The sequence below is a fragment of the Macaca thibetana genome, chromosome 11, assembly GCF_024542745.1.
Source record: "Macaca thibetana thibetana isolate TM-01 chromosome 11, ASM2454274v1, whole genome shotgun sequence".
Lineage (NCBI taxonomy): Eukaryota > Metazoa > Chordata > Mammalia > Primates > Cercopithecidae > Macaca > Macaca thibetana.
In genome coordinates, this window is record NC_065588.1 from 21,676,237 (window position 1) to 21,694,260 (window position 18,024).

General features: G+C 38.8%; 1 protein-coding gene across 3 annotated transcripts in view; it reads right to left on the reverse strand.

The window, feature by feature from the left end:
* Positions 1 to 18,024, reverse strand: part of RECQL (RecQ like helicase) — a 32,899-nt gene that overhangs the window by 12,689 nt on the left and 2,186 nt on the right. The window contains exons 1-6 of one of the 3 annotated variants that reach the window (XM_050747636.1): positions 14,713 to 18,019; positions 13,736 to 13,906; positions 10,325 to 10,522; positions 9,008 to 9,187; positions 5,334 to 5,440; positions 2,209 to 2,407 (exon numbers count right to left, since the gene is read on the reverse strand). In XM_050747636.1, coding sequence (XP_050603593.1) covers positions 2,209 to 2,407; positions 5,334 to 5,440; positions 9,008 to 9,092 — 391 coding nt within the window. In that variant the 5' untranslated portion in view covers positions 9,093 to 9,187; positions 10,325 to 10,522; positions 13,736 to 13,906; positions 14,713 to 18,019. Of the gene's footprint in view, positions 1 to 2,208; positions 2,408 to 5,333; positions 5,441 to 9,007; positions 9,188 to 10,324; positions 10,523 to 13,735; positions 13,907 to 14,712; positions 18,020 to 18,024 lie in introns of those variants that run through there. The other 2 variants (XM_050747635.1, XM_050747634.1) reach the window with 2 other exon arrangements.

Below are 18,024 nucleotides of genomic sequence, written 5' to 3' on the forward strand. Positions count from 1 at the left end.
GGTGAAGAAAATAAAAAGTTTTTGGTTAGAACGTCGAGTGGAGTTATGGGGAAAATAGTGACTCCCAGTTGAGAAGAAAAAGAGCAGTTCTGTGGGGGGAATTTAGTTTCGTTCATGCTAATTTAGATACACATTTCTGATAAACAATTAGGAGTATAAATTTAAAGTTTAGAAGTTAGATAATTAGATATGGGAATAATGTTTTACACTTCGGCAGCAGATCCACAGAGACAACATAAGTCACGGTAATACTTAAGCAAGGGTGATAATCGTAAGTGATTGCACCACTTAAGTTGAAAATAGGGCAAGAGTCACAAATCGGGTAACTTCAGTGGCCACCAGGTAACAACCATGTGGCATTATCTGGTTAAGAAAGTGGGGTCCTTAATAGAAAGGACTATACATCCTGTTTAAGGCATTTAAATCCATTTAAAATATATAAATAAATAAAAACAATGCCCATAATAATTCTGTAGGTAGAGAATGCAGTCTTTGGGCTACAAGCTCACTATCCCTGGAGAAATGTAAGAAAGGGTAAAGACTGAGGTCAGAACCCTAGGGAACACTAATATTTAAAACGAAGACAAAGGAAGATGAGCGAAGGAGGTAATAATGGAAGGGAAGACACTGACCAGCATTACTGTACAGTAACCAAGGGAGTAGCATGTGGCAAGGTGAGAGGTGAATATATAAAATGTTACTGAAGTTAAGTGGGAAGAGGAATGAAGATGAGACCACGTGATGAAGCCACTGGGGGTGGGTCACCGATGACCTGTTTCAATAGGACGGTGATGGCAGAAGGATATGATTCAGTTAGTTCAGAATGGGTTAAAGGTGACAAATGGAGATGGTAAGCTGAGAAGTCTGATGGTGACAGAAAGAACAAAAAGAGGACAGTCACATTAAAAGGTGCAAAAGATCAGAAGGGTGTTTTAGTTTCTGTTTTTAGGGAGGGGACAAAAGAGACTCAAGGTGAAGGAGTGAGGAACTTGGCAGTGCAAGATCTTAAGAAGGCAGGAGAGGATGAAACGGGAGTGGTCATGGTTACCCTTATAAAGCAGTGGTCTTTTCTGCCTTAACAAAAGAAAAAAAACAACAACAAAGATTACTAATGTTTGAAAGTAGAAAGAGGAGCTGTTCATACCTGATGGCATCTATTTCCTGTGAAGCAGAAAGCATCTGCTAAGTACAAGTTAGGGCCTGAATAGAAAGTTAATGATACGAGACATTTGTTGGAAGGAATGTATAAAGGAGTTGAAATAGGGACAAGTATAAGGACAGCTGAGGATAATGAAAAGCTGAACGGAGTTATGCAATTTTTTTTTTTTTTTTTTTTTGGATAATGTTTAGTAGCCAAGCAGCAGGAATAGGGAAAGCAGAAGTCTAGATGAATCCAGCGTCTCAGGCACAACACCTGAAGCAGACTGGCAGAATGGCCAGGCAGTCCAGGGCAAACATAACAGAAGTCGGGGCAACAGCACAGTGTCTGGACGGGAAAAAGAGTGATTGCTATGTAGGGACAGGAGCCTGGATAAATAAGCTGGGATTAAAAGAGGGATCCAGCAAATCCTAATGAGTGTGAAAAGCTTCAGAAGGAAAAGAGGTTGAAGCCAGGGAGTCGGATTTTTGAATTTAGGATTTTTTTGCATATAACAATTCTGAGTAACTTACTTTAGGCTATGACTGTAGGATTGGGTGGTGGGGTGAAGAAAAAGGTCACTAAAATATCTCATCAAAGTTTAATGCTGAGGAGTTGCAGGTGGGTGCTAAAAAGACCCCTAGAATGATGACTAAAGATGACAACTTTGAGGCAGATGCAAATTCTTCAACAAATGTGAAGGAATACCTAGATGTCATAAATGCCAAAAAGATGTCTATTATTGGCTAGTAAACATATGTGTCCATATTTGTCTGTAATTGACAAAGGCAATTAAACTACAGACTACAGAGGGGAATGAAACTAAAGATTCTGCTTCTCAGTCCTCCTCATAATGAGGCAAGATAAAATGAGTAACACAGGCTGATCATCCCAAACCCAAAAAAATCCAAAATGTAAAACCCGTTTGGTTCCAAGCATTCTGGATAAGGGATATTCAACGTGTAACTACTTGAGGCTGATTTTAATAGAAGCAGAGATTTCCATCATGCCAAGCTGAGTAAGGACACGGTCTATGACATCAAAAAGCTTTCTAGATAAAACATACATACCAGGTCTGAAATCATGTCCCCACTGACTACAGCAGTGAACTTCATCCACAGCAATTCGAGTGAATCTCCTTGCTTCATAGGCTTTCTCTAGTCTTGACATAAACATTTTGCTTTTTGCAATTTTCTCTGGAGTCACATAAATCAGCTTTAACTCGGAGTTTTTATTTACCATTTCAGCATGAACCCATTTAACATGCTCCTAGTAAAAGAAAAAACAGACACAATGATAGTAAAACTAAGCTGGCAGACTGAAATACTAGGTGGTAAATGAAAACGTTCATTTCTCCAAAGCAATAATAGACTTCAGCTCTTCTAGGAGCAGACGTTTGGTTCATTAAAACTGAAACCATGTCCCAGTACTAAACATCATGGCAGCTGTGTAAACAGCATTCTAGTTATTTACTAACATCTACATTGTTGGTGATTAAAAAAAAACTCACTTGACAAAAAAGAACAAAAAAAAATGAACATGAACAGATAGTCCAATGAAGAGCATTTATTCTATAAAGGGATAATTCTAAATTGTTCATAATATATTCTAAAATGTGAGCTAGATGCAATTGTTATGGTTATAAAGGTGGGTTTTATTAATTTTAACATTATATTTATAATCCCTTTATGTATGTGAACAAAATTTATTATTTATTAACTTCTTAAATGATGCCATCAAATCTTTTAATCTCTTTATTTAAACATGAAGACCATGGGGTTTCAAAAAGTATTACTCATTAAATTAAGATAATAATAAATCTTAAAAGCTAACATTTATTAGCTTCTTAGTACTCTAATACAATTCTGTATAATACTTAGCACATTAGATATCATTTTTTTCCTTCTAACCTAAAGAGGACCAAAAAAGTATAAAAACATGCCAGTGAATGGGATAGAAAGAGACAATCAAACGGCTTTCATCATCCCGGCAAAGCAGTTTGTTAATTCCTAGATATATTCTAGGATACAGATGTTCTTTTTTTCTCTCTCCAACTTTTCAAGCAGTGGGGATATATCATGAACTGGTAATTATCTTCAACTTTCTAAACTACTTTCTATTACTATTATGTTCTTTTCCAATTTTAAGAAAGTACATTATTAGAAAGCAGTTTTCTCCGTAGACTGATTTTGTTGAATGAAGGAGCAGTTATAATAGAATGACATGGAGTTTAAATAAAACAAAAACATATGGGTAAACTAAAGGAAGCAGGGCTTCTTGGAGGTATGGCTGACCCTAGGTCTTCGCAGGAAATGCATAAAATGAACATGGATTATCTTACTGCAAAAGAAAGCAAGGAGCAGAAGCAATGCGGTTAAGAGAAAAGATTCAGGAACCAACTTAAAGAGGCTCTCACTGCCCAAGGCCAGGACTATTTCAGCATTACATAGATACACATTTATATGATTCCAAAGGTGAATCACATTATATCTCAAAATTTGTAAGTTTATAGTGATACTTGGGGGAAAAAAATACCTTAAAAATCTTGTTGACCACCTTTGGAGAATGCTAGAAAACCAACTCTTTCTGAAAACTGGTAAAGAAAGGGGAAAAAAAATCTAGCATTTTCATCATGCAGAGTTAATGAGGAAGAAGTTCATTTTTGTAGAAAAAGTGTAGCTAATACGAAGAGTGACAGAATTAGGTATCACCATTTTGCACCTCCCTCATGAAATCATGGCTCTCACGGTGCCACTCAGTGGCTGCTAAAACATTAGATGAAAAGCTGATAACCAGAGATCAGGCAGACATCACCTGACCCCACCGATGCTTAGCATCACAAAAAGATAACCAGGTACTATGTACCACTTGAGTGATACCACAGTAAGTATACTCTTGCAAAAAACAAAAAAAAAAAAGTTAAAGAAAAAAGAAAAATTCCAAATACAATCAGGCTTTTAGATCTAACAGGATCCAGTTACCTATGTAACAAACCTGCACATCTTGCACATGTACCCCAGAACTGAAAAGAAAGAAAGAAAACGAGAGAGAGAGAGAGAGAGAGAGAGAAGAAAAGAAAAGAAAGAAAAGAAAAGAAAAGACCACAAGGATGCAATCAGGAAAATGTAGAAAGATACAGGACCATTAATGTGGTTTCTTCAACAAAGAATTTGCATGGGAAATACAAAAGAGAGAAAGGGAACCTATGGGTATATCAACCAAACACAATACAATGTATGAATATTATCTGGGCTATATTTAGAAAAAGAAAACATAAAAATGAGACAGAGAAATCTGAATTTTTCATAATTCTAAAGAATCGATATTAAAGTTTTTAGATGTGATGATGGCATAGCACTTTTCTTTAAAGTTAGAGATACATACTGAAGAATTTACAATTACAATATGATGTCTGGAATTGGTTCTGAATAAATAAACTAAGGGGAAGGGGGTAGGGAAAACTGGAGCTATATAGATTAAAAAAAAGATTAGCCATATGTTAACTGTTGAAGAGGGAAATGGCTACATGGCAGTTTTTATGCTATTCTCTCGCCTTTTGAAGATTTCAATAATACGCTTTTTAAAAAAGAATAGCTGGGACATGCTTTATTCTACAGATGATGGTAAAAGAGTCCATCCCTAAATAGAAGAAATTCCATAGGTACAGGGTAACTTCTTAGTAATTCATATTTCACATTTAATTACACTGCATAATTAGAAATTCTCCCTTACTATTTTAGAATGGATAATACGAAATAGGTCAGCAAATGTTTTCTGCAAAGTACCAGACAAAAACATTAGGTTTTGTGGGCTATAAGGTCTCTATCACAACTATTCCACTCTGCCATTATACTGTAAAAGCAGCCACAGACAACATGTAAACAAATGAGCATGGTTGTGTTTCAATAAAACTTTATTTATGGATACTGAAACTTGAACTGCAAATAATTTTCACATTTCACAAAATACTCATTTTAGTTTTTTTTAGCCATTTAAAAATATAAAAACTATTCTTAATTCATGGGACATACAAAAATAGACAGTGGGCCAGAACTGGTTAAGAGCAGTAGTTTGCAACTCCTGATATAAATAGTTAACAGTTTATAATTTTATAAGCAACTCAACTGCAGGTAAAGCTCCTATTTCAGTGAATAGTTTACATTAAAAAAAAAAAAAAAAAGCCACTGAAACATACCTTAGAACTTGAAGCATTTAACATGGTTGCTGAAATTCCTAATTGTTTTAAAACCATTAATTGGTCTTCCATAAGAGAGATCAATGGGCAAATGACGAGTGTAAAACCTAAAAGAGAAAAAAAAAAATCTACCTTAAACTTTACACCACCCTCAGAATCAGTTGCAAACCATTCACCTTTTTTTTTTTTTTTAGAGACAGAATCTCACTCTGTTGTCCAGGCTAGAGTACAGTGGTGCCATCTTGGCTCATTGCAACCTCCGCCTCCGGAGTTCAAGCAATTCTCCTGCCTCAGCCTCCCAAGTAGCTAGGAGTACAGGCACCCACCGCCATGCCTGGCTAATTTCTTTTGTATTTTAGTAGAGATAGGGTTTCGCTGTGTTATCCAAGCTGGTCTCGAACTCCTGAGCTCAGGCAATCCACCCACCTTAGCCTCCCAAAGTACTAGGATTACAGGCACAAGCTACCGCGCCCAGCCCATTCACCTTATTAACTTGTGGGCACCGCCCATTAATTCAGATTAATTTCTAGTGTAGCTTTAGTAAAGCTTACTTACTTCTTACTCTCATTGATTAGATATGAATAAATGACCAAACAAGGTAACTATAAGCCAAATAAACAAACATACAACTAAACAGAACTCTATCCTTATAAAAATAAAGACAGACGTTAACATTTCAAATGTTTAATTTGCTATCATTTTAAATAATCACTACTGGTAATTTCAGTAAGGTAACATATATCAGTTCAAACACTAAACAGTTTCATCAGGGAAAAATTACTACAAAGCTTTCCCCAAAAAACAGTAGTGTGTATAATTAAACATGATAGTTGCATGAGCATTCTTTTACTTTTTATATGAGATTTTTGCTGAGTAGAAATCAGTGAACAGTTTACTGTCTGAATGAAGTTATAGTAATATGCCCCCTTCCTTATAACTGAAACTGTTTAAAGTACAAAAGCTATTCTACAGTTAAAATTATATGACTTTACGTTTCTGTAGTTTGTTTCTTACGACAACTTTTGGCAGAGTGCAGACATGTTTAAAAAACATAATCATATTAAGATCTTATTAGGGATTTTTCCCAGTCAATTATTCTCTCTGCTATTATTTTCACTTTTCCTGACTAGCACCTACTCATTACATTTAAACATGGTCAAGTCTCTCTCATCTTGGAAAACACCCACTATGGTCTGAATGCTGGTATCCCCAAGGAAGTGATTAAGTAATGAAGGCTCTGCTTTCATAAGTGGGATTAATGCCATTTTACAAGAAGTTGAAGTGAGTGCCCTTTCTTTGCCACCATGTGAGGGTGCAGCAAGAAGGTGCCATCTATGAGAAACACCCCCTCTCTAAACACCAAAATCTATTCGCATCTTGATCTTGGACTTCCCAGCCTCCAGAGCTGCAAGCGGTAAACTTCTATTGTTTGTTAATTAACTGATATAAAGCATTCTGTTATAGCAGCTGGAATAGACTAAGATAACACCTAATTTATGGCCCCCTCTCTTCTTCCCCTCATAGCCATTCTTTTCCAAAGAGCATCCCACACTCACCAGTTCCACTTCCTCAACTCCTACTCACTTCAAACCATTGTTATTTGGTCTCCACCCAGCCATTTCAATAAAATTGCTGCAGCTAAGGTCCTCTGTCATTAAACTCATTGAAACTTAATCCTTATCGTATTTGACATTTTGCTAACAGACATCACTATTAACCACTCCCTCATTCAAACACACCCTTCCCTAGGCTTCTAATAACACCATACAATCCTGGTTATCCTATATGTTGCTACTCATTCTCAGCCTTGTCTGAAAGCCCTCTTTCTGTTTATCCCTAAACTCTTGGTGTTCTGGTTTCTGTTCTAGGCTTTCTTCTCTTCTTATGCTGCTCTGTAATTCATTCCAATGGCTTCAGTGCCATCTCCACACTAACAATCTCCAACTCAGACCTCCAACACCAGGCTTTAGACACAAACATCCTCCTACTCAGGACAATTCCATCTGGATGTCTTAAAGGCATCGTAAATTCAGCATGTCCCAAATAAATTCATCATCTTCCTTCTCTCCATTCCCAAGAGTTCTTTCTCCAGTGTACCCCATTTCAGTGAAGAACCTCCCCATTGTCCAAGCCTAAAATTTGAGCATCATTCTTGACTATTCTTTCTCCTTTCCCCACAGGCAATAAATACCAAGTCCCACTGACTCTATCTTCCAGATGTATCTGGAATTCATCTAACTGCTAGAATTATCCTTCTAAACCATGAAATAATGAGTCTCTTACCTGTGTAAAACCCTTCAATGGCTTCCTGCTAAAATAAGGAAAAGTTTTTAAAAATAAGACTCTACATGTCTTACCACTGACTGCCACATAGGAATTCCTCTAGGTTACTGAATACATCATAATGTGAATGTTCTCTCTTGCTTTTAGATCTCACACATGTTGCTTTTCTTCCTTCCCTGTCCCTTCTGCCTACTCACCCTTTAACTTTTAGCTTAAATACCACTCCCTCAGAACAATTTTCCCTGACAGCCCCTAGACTAGATCTTTGTACAGTCTTAATTACCTATTAAAACCTGTATCCCAAAATTCTTATTGCAATTGCTTGCAATTACCCATATTCTCTAAACCAGTGATCAACAAAGTAAGGGCTGGTTGCCTGTTTTTGTAAGTTATTTTAATGGAACACAGCTACACCCATGTGTTTACACGTTACAAATGTGGCTGCTTTTGTGCTAGAAAAGCACAAAACCTGTGGCAGGGTTGAAGAGTTGTCAAGGAGACCATATGGACCACAAGCCTATATTATTTACTATCTACTCTTTCAAGAAAAAGCTTGGTGACCCCTTGCTACTCCCCAATCAATAATATCAGTAGCACCAGCGAACTCGTTAGAAATGCAGGATCTTTGGTCTCACATAAAATCAGAATCTGCACATAATCAAATCCTCAGGCGATTCTTATGTACACTAACGTCTGAGAAAGGGCTACTCTACACTATGAGTTCTGTGAAAACTAAGACCACGCCCATTTTGCTCACTACTGTACCTCCCAGCGCCTAGCACCGTGGCAGACACTCAATGAAGATCTGGGACTAGAATTCAGGTCTACTGATTCTTCTTCTAGAGGTGCTTCTCCTACAACATTTTTGGGGTTTTTTGCCCCTTTTATTTTCTGTTCTAGTGTTCTACAGCGCTGTAGGGTGAATATGATTAACAACAATTTAGTATAGGGTTTTGAAAAGCTTCGAAGAGAGGATTTTGAATGTTCAGTACAATGTGCTTTTAAATTTATGTTTCAGGAACCAGATAAAAGGATTAATCTCAGAAGTTTTAAAAATTCCCCCTTTAGGGAGAGAGGAGGGCAAGGGTTGAAAAACTACCTATCGGGTACTGTGTTGACTACTTGGACGACGGATCATTAGAAGTCCAAAGCTCAGCATCACACAATATACTCATGTAACAAACCTGCACATATACCCCGAACCTAAAATAAAAAATAAGTAAATTCCCCCTTTGAGTGAAACTTTAAATTTCTATTAATATAGAGGAAATCAAACAAAAATGCACTTGATTTTTACATATGTATGATTAGAAATTATTTTTTAAAAGAATTAAAAATGTATGATGACAAAGCACTTCTTCAACTCTAAATTAATTTTTATTAGTACACACCATCGGAACATAATGCTGGTAACTGGTAACATAAGCTCTTTCCACCTCCTGTAGGCATAACAAGAAATACCTCCTTTCCAGCCATTGTTACGTTAATAGTTTCAAGCTGAAGTGGTCTGAACTTCTGCAGCTTAAAGACATTTTGCAGAACATCTTTAACTTTACCAGACCATGGAAAATCTAGAAAAAGAAAGATAAGAATCAGACAAACATATAAGACTATTATAGAAGTTTGATAAGAACGAGACAAACATATATAAGACCTCTAATACTTACAGACCATTAAACTTTTATGATAATAATTTTGAGATTAACTCACTAGCTAAGCAAAAACAAATTAAATGATGTGTTATAAGACATAGTAGGCGTCGTGGCTCATGCCTATGCTCTCAACAGTTTTGGGAGGCCAAGGCAGGAGGATTACTTGAGCTCAGGAGTTCGAGACCAGTCTGAGCTCAAGCAATAGCAAGACTCTGTCCCTATAAAAAATTTTTAAAAGTAGCCAGGTGTGGTGCTGTGCACCTGTAGTCCCAGTTACTAGGGAGGCTGAGGAGGGAGGATTGCTTGAGGCTGGGACTTTGAGGCTGCAGTGAGTTGTGGTTGTGCCACTGTACTCCAGCCTGGGGAACAAAGCCAGACCTTATCTCAAAAAAAAAAAAAAAAAAAAAGTAACGAATGTAAAAATTTGCCAGTTGAGAATTAACCCACACAAGAGAGGAAGGTGTTTGATCAGGTATTTGAAAAATAGTCTCAGTGTTGATCAGAGAATTTACAGCATCATCAAATACTCAAATATCAGGAACAAAGTGAACAATTATCTGGAATTTTTGGTGAAAATATCTTGTTTAGACATGAATCATTGAAAAGCAACATCCACAAAAACCACAATTCCTTCTAGAGTTATTCTATTCTAATTGTCCTATTATAGTATTCTATTTATAATCGATAAACATGATGTTGGATAAGATCTTGGATCATGAAAGGTTTGTTCACTAGGGCAGGAAAATGATCTAAACTTTGGCAAGGAGTTTGAATTTTTTTTTTCTTGTTTGTTAATGTAGGTAAAGTAAGTATCTCATTTTCTAAGCATGATCAATGTTGCTAGAATAATAATTGGGAAAAAAAGTCTCATAATAAAAGCTTAATTTAAAGACTATAGAACACAGGGAAAGAATGATCCACCTGCAAGTTTCCCATTCCACTGGAGAAATGGCCACTTTCACCTCTAAGCCTACTGGAAAGCACTAACCCAGCAAGAATTCATTCTAGCTTTTTAAAAAATGAGAAGAAACAAAACTAGCAAAAAGAAACGTTAACCTTCTTTATTCCAAGCGGCAGGTGAAGAATCATGTTCGTTGCTTGCCCCGGCATCAGAATCCTCCAAACACTGCTTTATTTTCTTGGTTAGGACTTTTTTTTTCTGAATAAGCTCTTGTTGCCTTTCCGTTAGTTCTTGAATTTGAATTTCTACTGCATGTAGCTCGCTGGTTATAGAATCCAGTTCCTCAGTCAGAGCTATGGGAGACAGCGGGGATACAATGATTAGACAGAGTAAATTACAACTTTAGGTTTCCAGATTGATTGTTGGGTGTTCCCCGCCATATCAATTACAGATGAACTTGAAGTAGCATAGCAAAATGGTTAAGAGCATGTTTTTGAGTCATACAGACCTGAGTTAAATCTCAGGTCCTCCTTTTACCTGCTGAGTGACCTCAGGCAAGATGCCTACCTGTATCCCCATTTCCCTTCCTGTAAAATGAGGATAATATCTAACTTTCATCGTATTTTTATAAAGAGCTAGTGAGATAATATATTAAGAGTTCTAGACACAGTACCTGGTACACAGTCAAATATTTAATACATGATAATTTTTTTATTATGTAGGAGAGAAGTGGTCTAACAATCTCCTAAATCATTTAAGTAAAACAGACTTTGAAGCAAAAGGAAGCTAATGCCCTAATTACTTTGCTAGTACTTTATTGAAGGCATTCCTATTTGGGCTCATTTGATGGTTGATAAGGAGTTGGTAATTATAAACAAGAGGATGTAGTAAGAGAAATCAAGTGTAGTATTCGAATTGGCATTTTATCTCCTTTGTAACTAATTTATAAAGAAACCTCAGTGTATGATTCTAATCAATCTAAGTATTAAAGTCAAAAAGTGAGATGTTTTTTGATACCACATCAATGGAAGCTAGAAAAATCTTAAGACGTTCTTGGTGCGTTCTCATATACCTGCCTGCATTAATCAGTATACAGGTTTAATGTGTCCCTTCATGAGATAAAATTTATGGTTGTGACTTAAAATAGGATGTTGGGGTGCCTTTTCATTGTACCAATTGCACAATGAAATTGGTACATTTCATTGTATCAACTTCATCAATGTTGTACATTGATGTACATGTTATACATCATCCCTTGTATCAACCCTTCCCTACATGACTTTGGGTTCAGTTTGGCCACAGGTGAACTCTGCATGAGATTTAGAAGGCAGAAATAAAGCAGCAGCCAGTTTTACATTGGGATGGTTGGCCTAAGGCCAGGTGCTTCTGCAACTCACTCATGATATTAGCAATCTGCTACCTCACTTTGTTGATGTGGGGCAGAAGCCAGCTCCCCCAGCTCCTGCTAAATCTTCTCGGTGGAGCAACTTGGCCCACAGCTTCTTTGGCTTCTTGGTCATGTTGCTGAGCAACCCTCTGTGACAAGAACACTAGCTTTTCAGCAGGACACCAGCATCCTAACTTTGTCCTCATGAGTTTCAACTTATCCTTGCAGCTTCCAGCTCATCCATACCCTCCCACACTTCACACCCATTTTCCTTTCTCACTGCTGGTACTGCTGACTTCAGGACCAGAAGCTGACTCAGGGATAGCCGCTTAACCAGCTCCCATGATCACATAAGGTTTAATCCCCATAATAAAACTTACAGCACTCATAATGGTTCAGCATACCTGATTGAACCCTAACCAATACAGAATTTTGATCCACAAGAACAGAAACTTAATAGGTTCTCTGAATTGCTTCTGGGCCACATAGAATTGGTTTTCTGATCTGATTAGATTTCAAGGCATTAATAACCCTGTTTCCACTGATAAAGGGAACATAACTGTTTTATGTCACCATGCAGTGAAAAAAGTTATTTAAGTCATCATCCATAGACACCAGTAGATAAATTCTAGAGAAGGCAAGGCTGTGGGTGACAAAGTGTTTGCTGTTACAGACGTTTTGGTGAGAATAACGGGGTTGACTGGTTGCTTCTAAGTGTGCAAAGAACTCAGGGGAAAAATGTAGGATCTGCGTTAAGGGACCTCAAAGTTTCTATGACTGTCCTTAAAAAACCTTATCCCCTATAGGTACAGGGCCAATATTTTGGAAAAAGAGCTGTAAGTCTACATCCTGCAGATGGCTGAATTTCAGTACAAACTGAATTATCAACCTTGCAGGGACTCTTACTATAAAGTCAGCACACTGACTGGGAAGAAGGCTCTGAAATTTGGAGGGGAACATAAGGGCAGACTCCAATGAAGCAGGTTACCTTAAACCACTAAATTATGCCAAGTCTCTTCTAACCTGCCTTCCCTTTCTGAAACAATGTCCTCCTAACTGAAGTCCCCACAATGGTCCTCGCTGCCTTGTATGGGACTGCTAATCCTCCTAAGAATCAGCCTCTACCATCTTTCAGTGCTTTAAGATCCAGGAAGTCCTAGAGGATAAAACACAAAGATGTAACCTGTCGAAAGACATGATACGCACCAAGAGAGCTGCATGTGCCAAAACATATCAACAGAAACTGTGTTCATCCATTTCGCATTGATATAAAGGCATATCCGAGGCTGGGAAATTTATAAAAGAAAATAAGTTTATTTTCCTTATGGTTCTGTAGGCTATACAAGGAGCATACTGCTGGCATCTGCTTCTTGTGAGGACCTCAGGAAGCTTCCAATCATGACAGAAGACAAAGGGGGGCAGGTATGTCACACAGTGGGAGATGGAGCAAGAGAGAGAGGAGGCAGTGCTAGCCTCCTTTAAACAACCAGCTCTCGCGTGAACTAACAGAGCAAGAACTCACTCATTACCATGGGGAGGGCACCAAGCCATTCATGAGGGATCCTGCTCCATGACCCAAAAACCTCCCACTAGGCCCACCTCCAACACTGGAGGTCACATTTCAACATGAGATTAGGAGGAGACACATATCCAAATTACATCAGAAACCTAGAGAATGTATATGGGAATAGATCATAAAGTACTGAAACAGGGTTATGGAATACAGTGTTGAATTAAGCTAAGCTTATTGATATGGGCTCACTAAGAAATTCTGGACTTAACGTTCTACATAGTGGCCAGGAGTGGCTGTAGTAATTTGCTTGGCTCATTGCCTGAAACCTGGCCTCAAAGATGAATGTCAGAAAACTGGGATGGAATAAAATAGGTGTAGCGTCCAGTGAGGCTGGACTTCTGGAATTTCCTGGGTATGCTCTAAAGGACGGTATCCAGAGGCTTAGAGAGAGAGCAGTGCCCGAGTGGATGATCAAATGGATTGATCATCCACTCCCTTGCTGTCCCCCAGGAGAATCCAGAGTCTCCTTTCACCAAGACGGTGAAAAATACAGTCATGAGGGGAGCCCTAGCATCAGCGGAGCTCTTCAGGGATGCTGGGGCTCCCCTGGCTGTTCTCTGTAAGCTAGGAATGACAGTGGGAAATAGCATCTTCCAAGTAGACTACCTGATTCAACGACAATGATGGATTCCAAGGTATGGGGGCTGAACAGCGGCAATTGAATTTATGACCAAAAATAAAGTGGATGTGGTTGCCATGAAGGGCAACAGAGCTGAGGCAGCAATCAGAATAGTCTGACCCACACGATCTTGGATTGGCTAGTTGACTGCGATGTCCCTGAAATGGAAATAGATTACTTGATTTGTATACGCAAAATAAAAAGCTCTGATTCTGGTAAACAGACCCAGAAACACCACAACACAGCGACCATCCTTCAACCAATTTCCAGAATTGAACCAACTTATAGAACCAGAGGCCCTTGAATAAGGCAGAGGTTGGAGCCCCTTGGGGAAGGACTCTACCACACAACTAAAAATATATGTAATGAATCTTCCTACTAGTCTTCACTAGAGACGTTTATGAGGGTAAGTGTGCATTAGAAAAAGAGAAATCACTTCTCAGAAACTACTGGACATTAGCTGTGAACTGATGCTAATTCTTAGAAAACCAAAATGCCATGGTGATCCACCAGTCAGAGTAAAAACTCGACTTAAGTGAGGTAATCAATGCAGTTTTGGTTGCCAGAGATTTAAAAGGTAGAAATAAAGCAATAGCCATATTTTCATATTTTCTGTATTTAAGAAAGTCAGTGTAAGGGCAGGCTGGTGATCTCATTGGCATGGGGGAGGAGCAGGCTCAAGTTCAGTGGCTGCTAGTGATATACAGCAGACCTTCTAATCTGCTATGTGATTATTTCCTCTGTTCCAGAATGTATACCGAGAACAGATATATTCAGCAAGTGGCAGAATCCACACATTGGTCTCTTGGCCCATAATTAAGGATTATCATGATAGGAAAGGTCAAGTGGAAGCCAGCAAAACTGCCTTTACCAACCAATACAGCAAACCAAAAATATTACTGCCTACATCAAGGGCTTGAAAGATGTAAGGATAATGACGACTTCCACACTGCATTCAGCTCACCTATGTGGTGTATGCAGAAGCCAATGGATTCTGGAGATTGAGAGTGAATTATGGCAAAATTAATAAGGCTGCGGCTCCAACAGCAGCCACTGTTCCAGCTGTAATTTCATTAATGAGACTGAACACATACCCTGGCATCTGGCTTCAGCTATTGATCTGTTGAATGCTTTATTCTCCATACCCATGTACCTGTTATTATAGCAGAGGGAAACAGTATAGCACAGTAAAAGCAGTTTGCTGAGCCAGCAATGTATCTTTACTCTCCCACCTCAGAGCTGTATCTACTCTCTAGCCCTAATCTAGTCTGCAGGGATCCTGCTTGCCTTTTCATTCCACTAGACATTACACTCGCTCTCTGCATTGATGATATCACGCTTGCCTGACCTGCTGAGCAAGAAGCAGCAGTAGCAGCTACTACAAACAAATTGCTAAGAGAGACTCTTGCCAGATGATATAAGATAAATCCCATAAAAATTCAGAAGCCTGAATTTTTCTCACCTTGGTGAGAGTCAAAGCGTATGGGGCATGTTGAGCGATCCGATCTCTTCTAAAGTGAAGGATAAGTTTCAACATCTGGCCCCTCCTATTACTAAGAGAGCAGCACAGAGCCTAATGGACTACTTGGATTTGGGAGGCAACACACACCTAATTTACCAAGTAACCCCAAAACTTGCCTGTTTTGAGTAGGACCTCGAACAAGAGGTAATGCCATGATACAATCTTCTCTTACCATTGAGCCATATGACCCAACAGATTTGATGGTGCTGTAAGTCTGTGATGAATGGGGATGTTATATGACACCTTTGGCCTATAGATGAGTCACAACAAAGATGATTAGGATTTTGGAGCAAAGCTTAGAGAACTCTTACCCTTTTGGAAACAATTTCTGGGTTGCTCCTGGGTCTTACAAGAGACTAAGTGACTATGTGACCCGTGCTGCCTATCATCAACCAGGTGTCATCTGACCGATCAATTCATAAGGCAGACCTCCATCATCACAATGGAGCTGGTATATGCCAAAGGGAGCAGGTTCTAAGTGAAGGCATGAACAAGAAGTCCGAATGCTCACGCACCATGCTCCCCTTTGCCTCCTCCTCCTCAACCTGCACCTATGACCTCATGGCGGGATCCTCTGTAACTAAGGAAGAAACAAAATGCAGGCCTAATTTATAAAAGATTCTGCACGATATATTGTCACCACCTGAAAGTGAACAACTAAAGCACTCTAGCGTCTTTCCAGAGCGGCCCTGAAAAATATTGGAGATGGGAAATCCTCCCTGTCAGCAGTAAGCAGTGCACATAGTTACTCACTTTGCCAGAGGAATACATCCACAGTACCATAGGCAATGGTTAATGATTAGCAGGATGGTTAGCAACCTGGAAGGTAACAAATAGGAAAACTGGTGGCAATGAGGTCTGAGAAAGAGATGTATGTATAGACCTCTCTGAACGGTCAGTGTGAAGGTATTTGAGTCCCATGTTAATGCTCACTGAAAACCACCTCCACAAAGGATAAGCATAATTAATCAGGTAGACCAGATGACCTGGACATGGACCACACCTGTCCTTGCACAACCAAATCAAGAACAAAGTGCCTTCTGCAACATGGACTGTCACTCACGAAGACCCATCTGGCTACATCCACAGCTCAGTGCCCAACCTGCAAACAGCCCATACCAACCTTGAGTTCCAATGGAGGCGCCATTCTCTGTGGGGACAGTCAGATGCTTGATGGCAAAGTGACTGCATTGGAACCGTCTATAATGAAAGGCAGCACTTTGTTCTCACTGATACAGATGCTTACTATGGATATGAGTTTACCATCCCTGCCTGCAGTGCTCTATCATGTCCACCATCTATGAATTCAGGGAATTCCTACTGACTGTCATCGTATTCCCCACCAAATTACTTCTGACCAAAGAACTCATTTATAGCAAACGAAGCACAACGGAAGGCTCATGTTTAAGAAATTAACTGGTCTAACTATGTTTCCCAACACCCTGAAGCAGCTGGCCTGAGGAAATAATGGAGTGGCATTTTGCAGACTCAATTATGCTGCCGGCTGGTTATCAGCACTTTAAAGGCTGGACTAGTAGCCTCCGGGATATGGCATGCTATACATGAGTGAATAGTGCTGCTTCTCCCATTGCCACAATTCACAGGAATCAGGGGTGGAAATGGGAGTGGAGCCTCTATTACCCTTAGTGATCCACTAGTGAAATTTTTGCTTCCCATCCTTGAAACATCGGACTCTTGCTGGCCTAGAGGTCTTAGTTACCAAGAGAGAAATGCTTGTACCAGGGGAAAAAACAGTAGTTCCATTAAACTGGAAGTTGACTGCTACTTGGCCACTTTGGGTTCCTCATGCCAACAAATGAACAGGCAAAGAAGGGGATTACTGTACTGGCTGGGGTAAGTGATCCTGACTACTAAGAGTAAATCAGACAGCTGCCACACTATAGGGATAAGGAGGAGTATGTCTGGAAAGCAGAAGATCCTCTAAGGCACCTCTCAGTATTCCCTTATCTTGTGATTAAAATTAATTGAAAACTATAATAACCAAATACAGGAAACTACTAAGGCAAGTAGTCCCCACCAAGCAAAGACCCGTTACCAACTGAGAACCAAGGAATATGGAATGGGGAGTTGAAGAAGGCAGTTGTAAAGTACAAGCTATGACCATAGGACCAATTGAAAAACAAGAACTCTAATAGCTGTAAGCCATTCTTCCTTTTTAACATTTGTATATAAACCAAGTTGGGGTTTTTCCATTTATTTGGTCCTTCTCCGATACATTACAGTATTACTAAGGAGGACATGATTCAGCAAGAAGAGAAATAAGCATCACCCAAAGACGAATAAATATAATTTGTACCTGCTCTTTTGGTGAAGGAGTCAGTGTATACTCAGCTATAACAGAAATAGGCAAAAGAATGATTCTGCTATTGCCTTTATTTGGATACAAATAAGGTGAAAATTAGACACAAAAGGACAAATGTTATATGATTCCATTTATATGAGGTATCTAAAATAGTCAAGAAACAGAAAGTAGAATAGTGGCTATCAGGGATTAGGAGAAGAGAAGTAATGGAAAGTTATGAATTAATGAGTATAGAATTTTAGTTTGCATAGATGAAAATGCTCTGGAGATGGATAGTGTTGATGGTTGCCCAACAATCTAAATGCATTTAATGCCAATGAATTATTCACTTAATAATAGTTAACATGGCAAAGTTTGTAATGTCTATTTTCCCTAAATAAAAAAGCTGAAAAAAATCATTTCTATAATCAGAATTTTTAAAACAAACATTT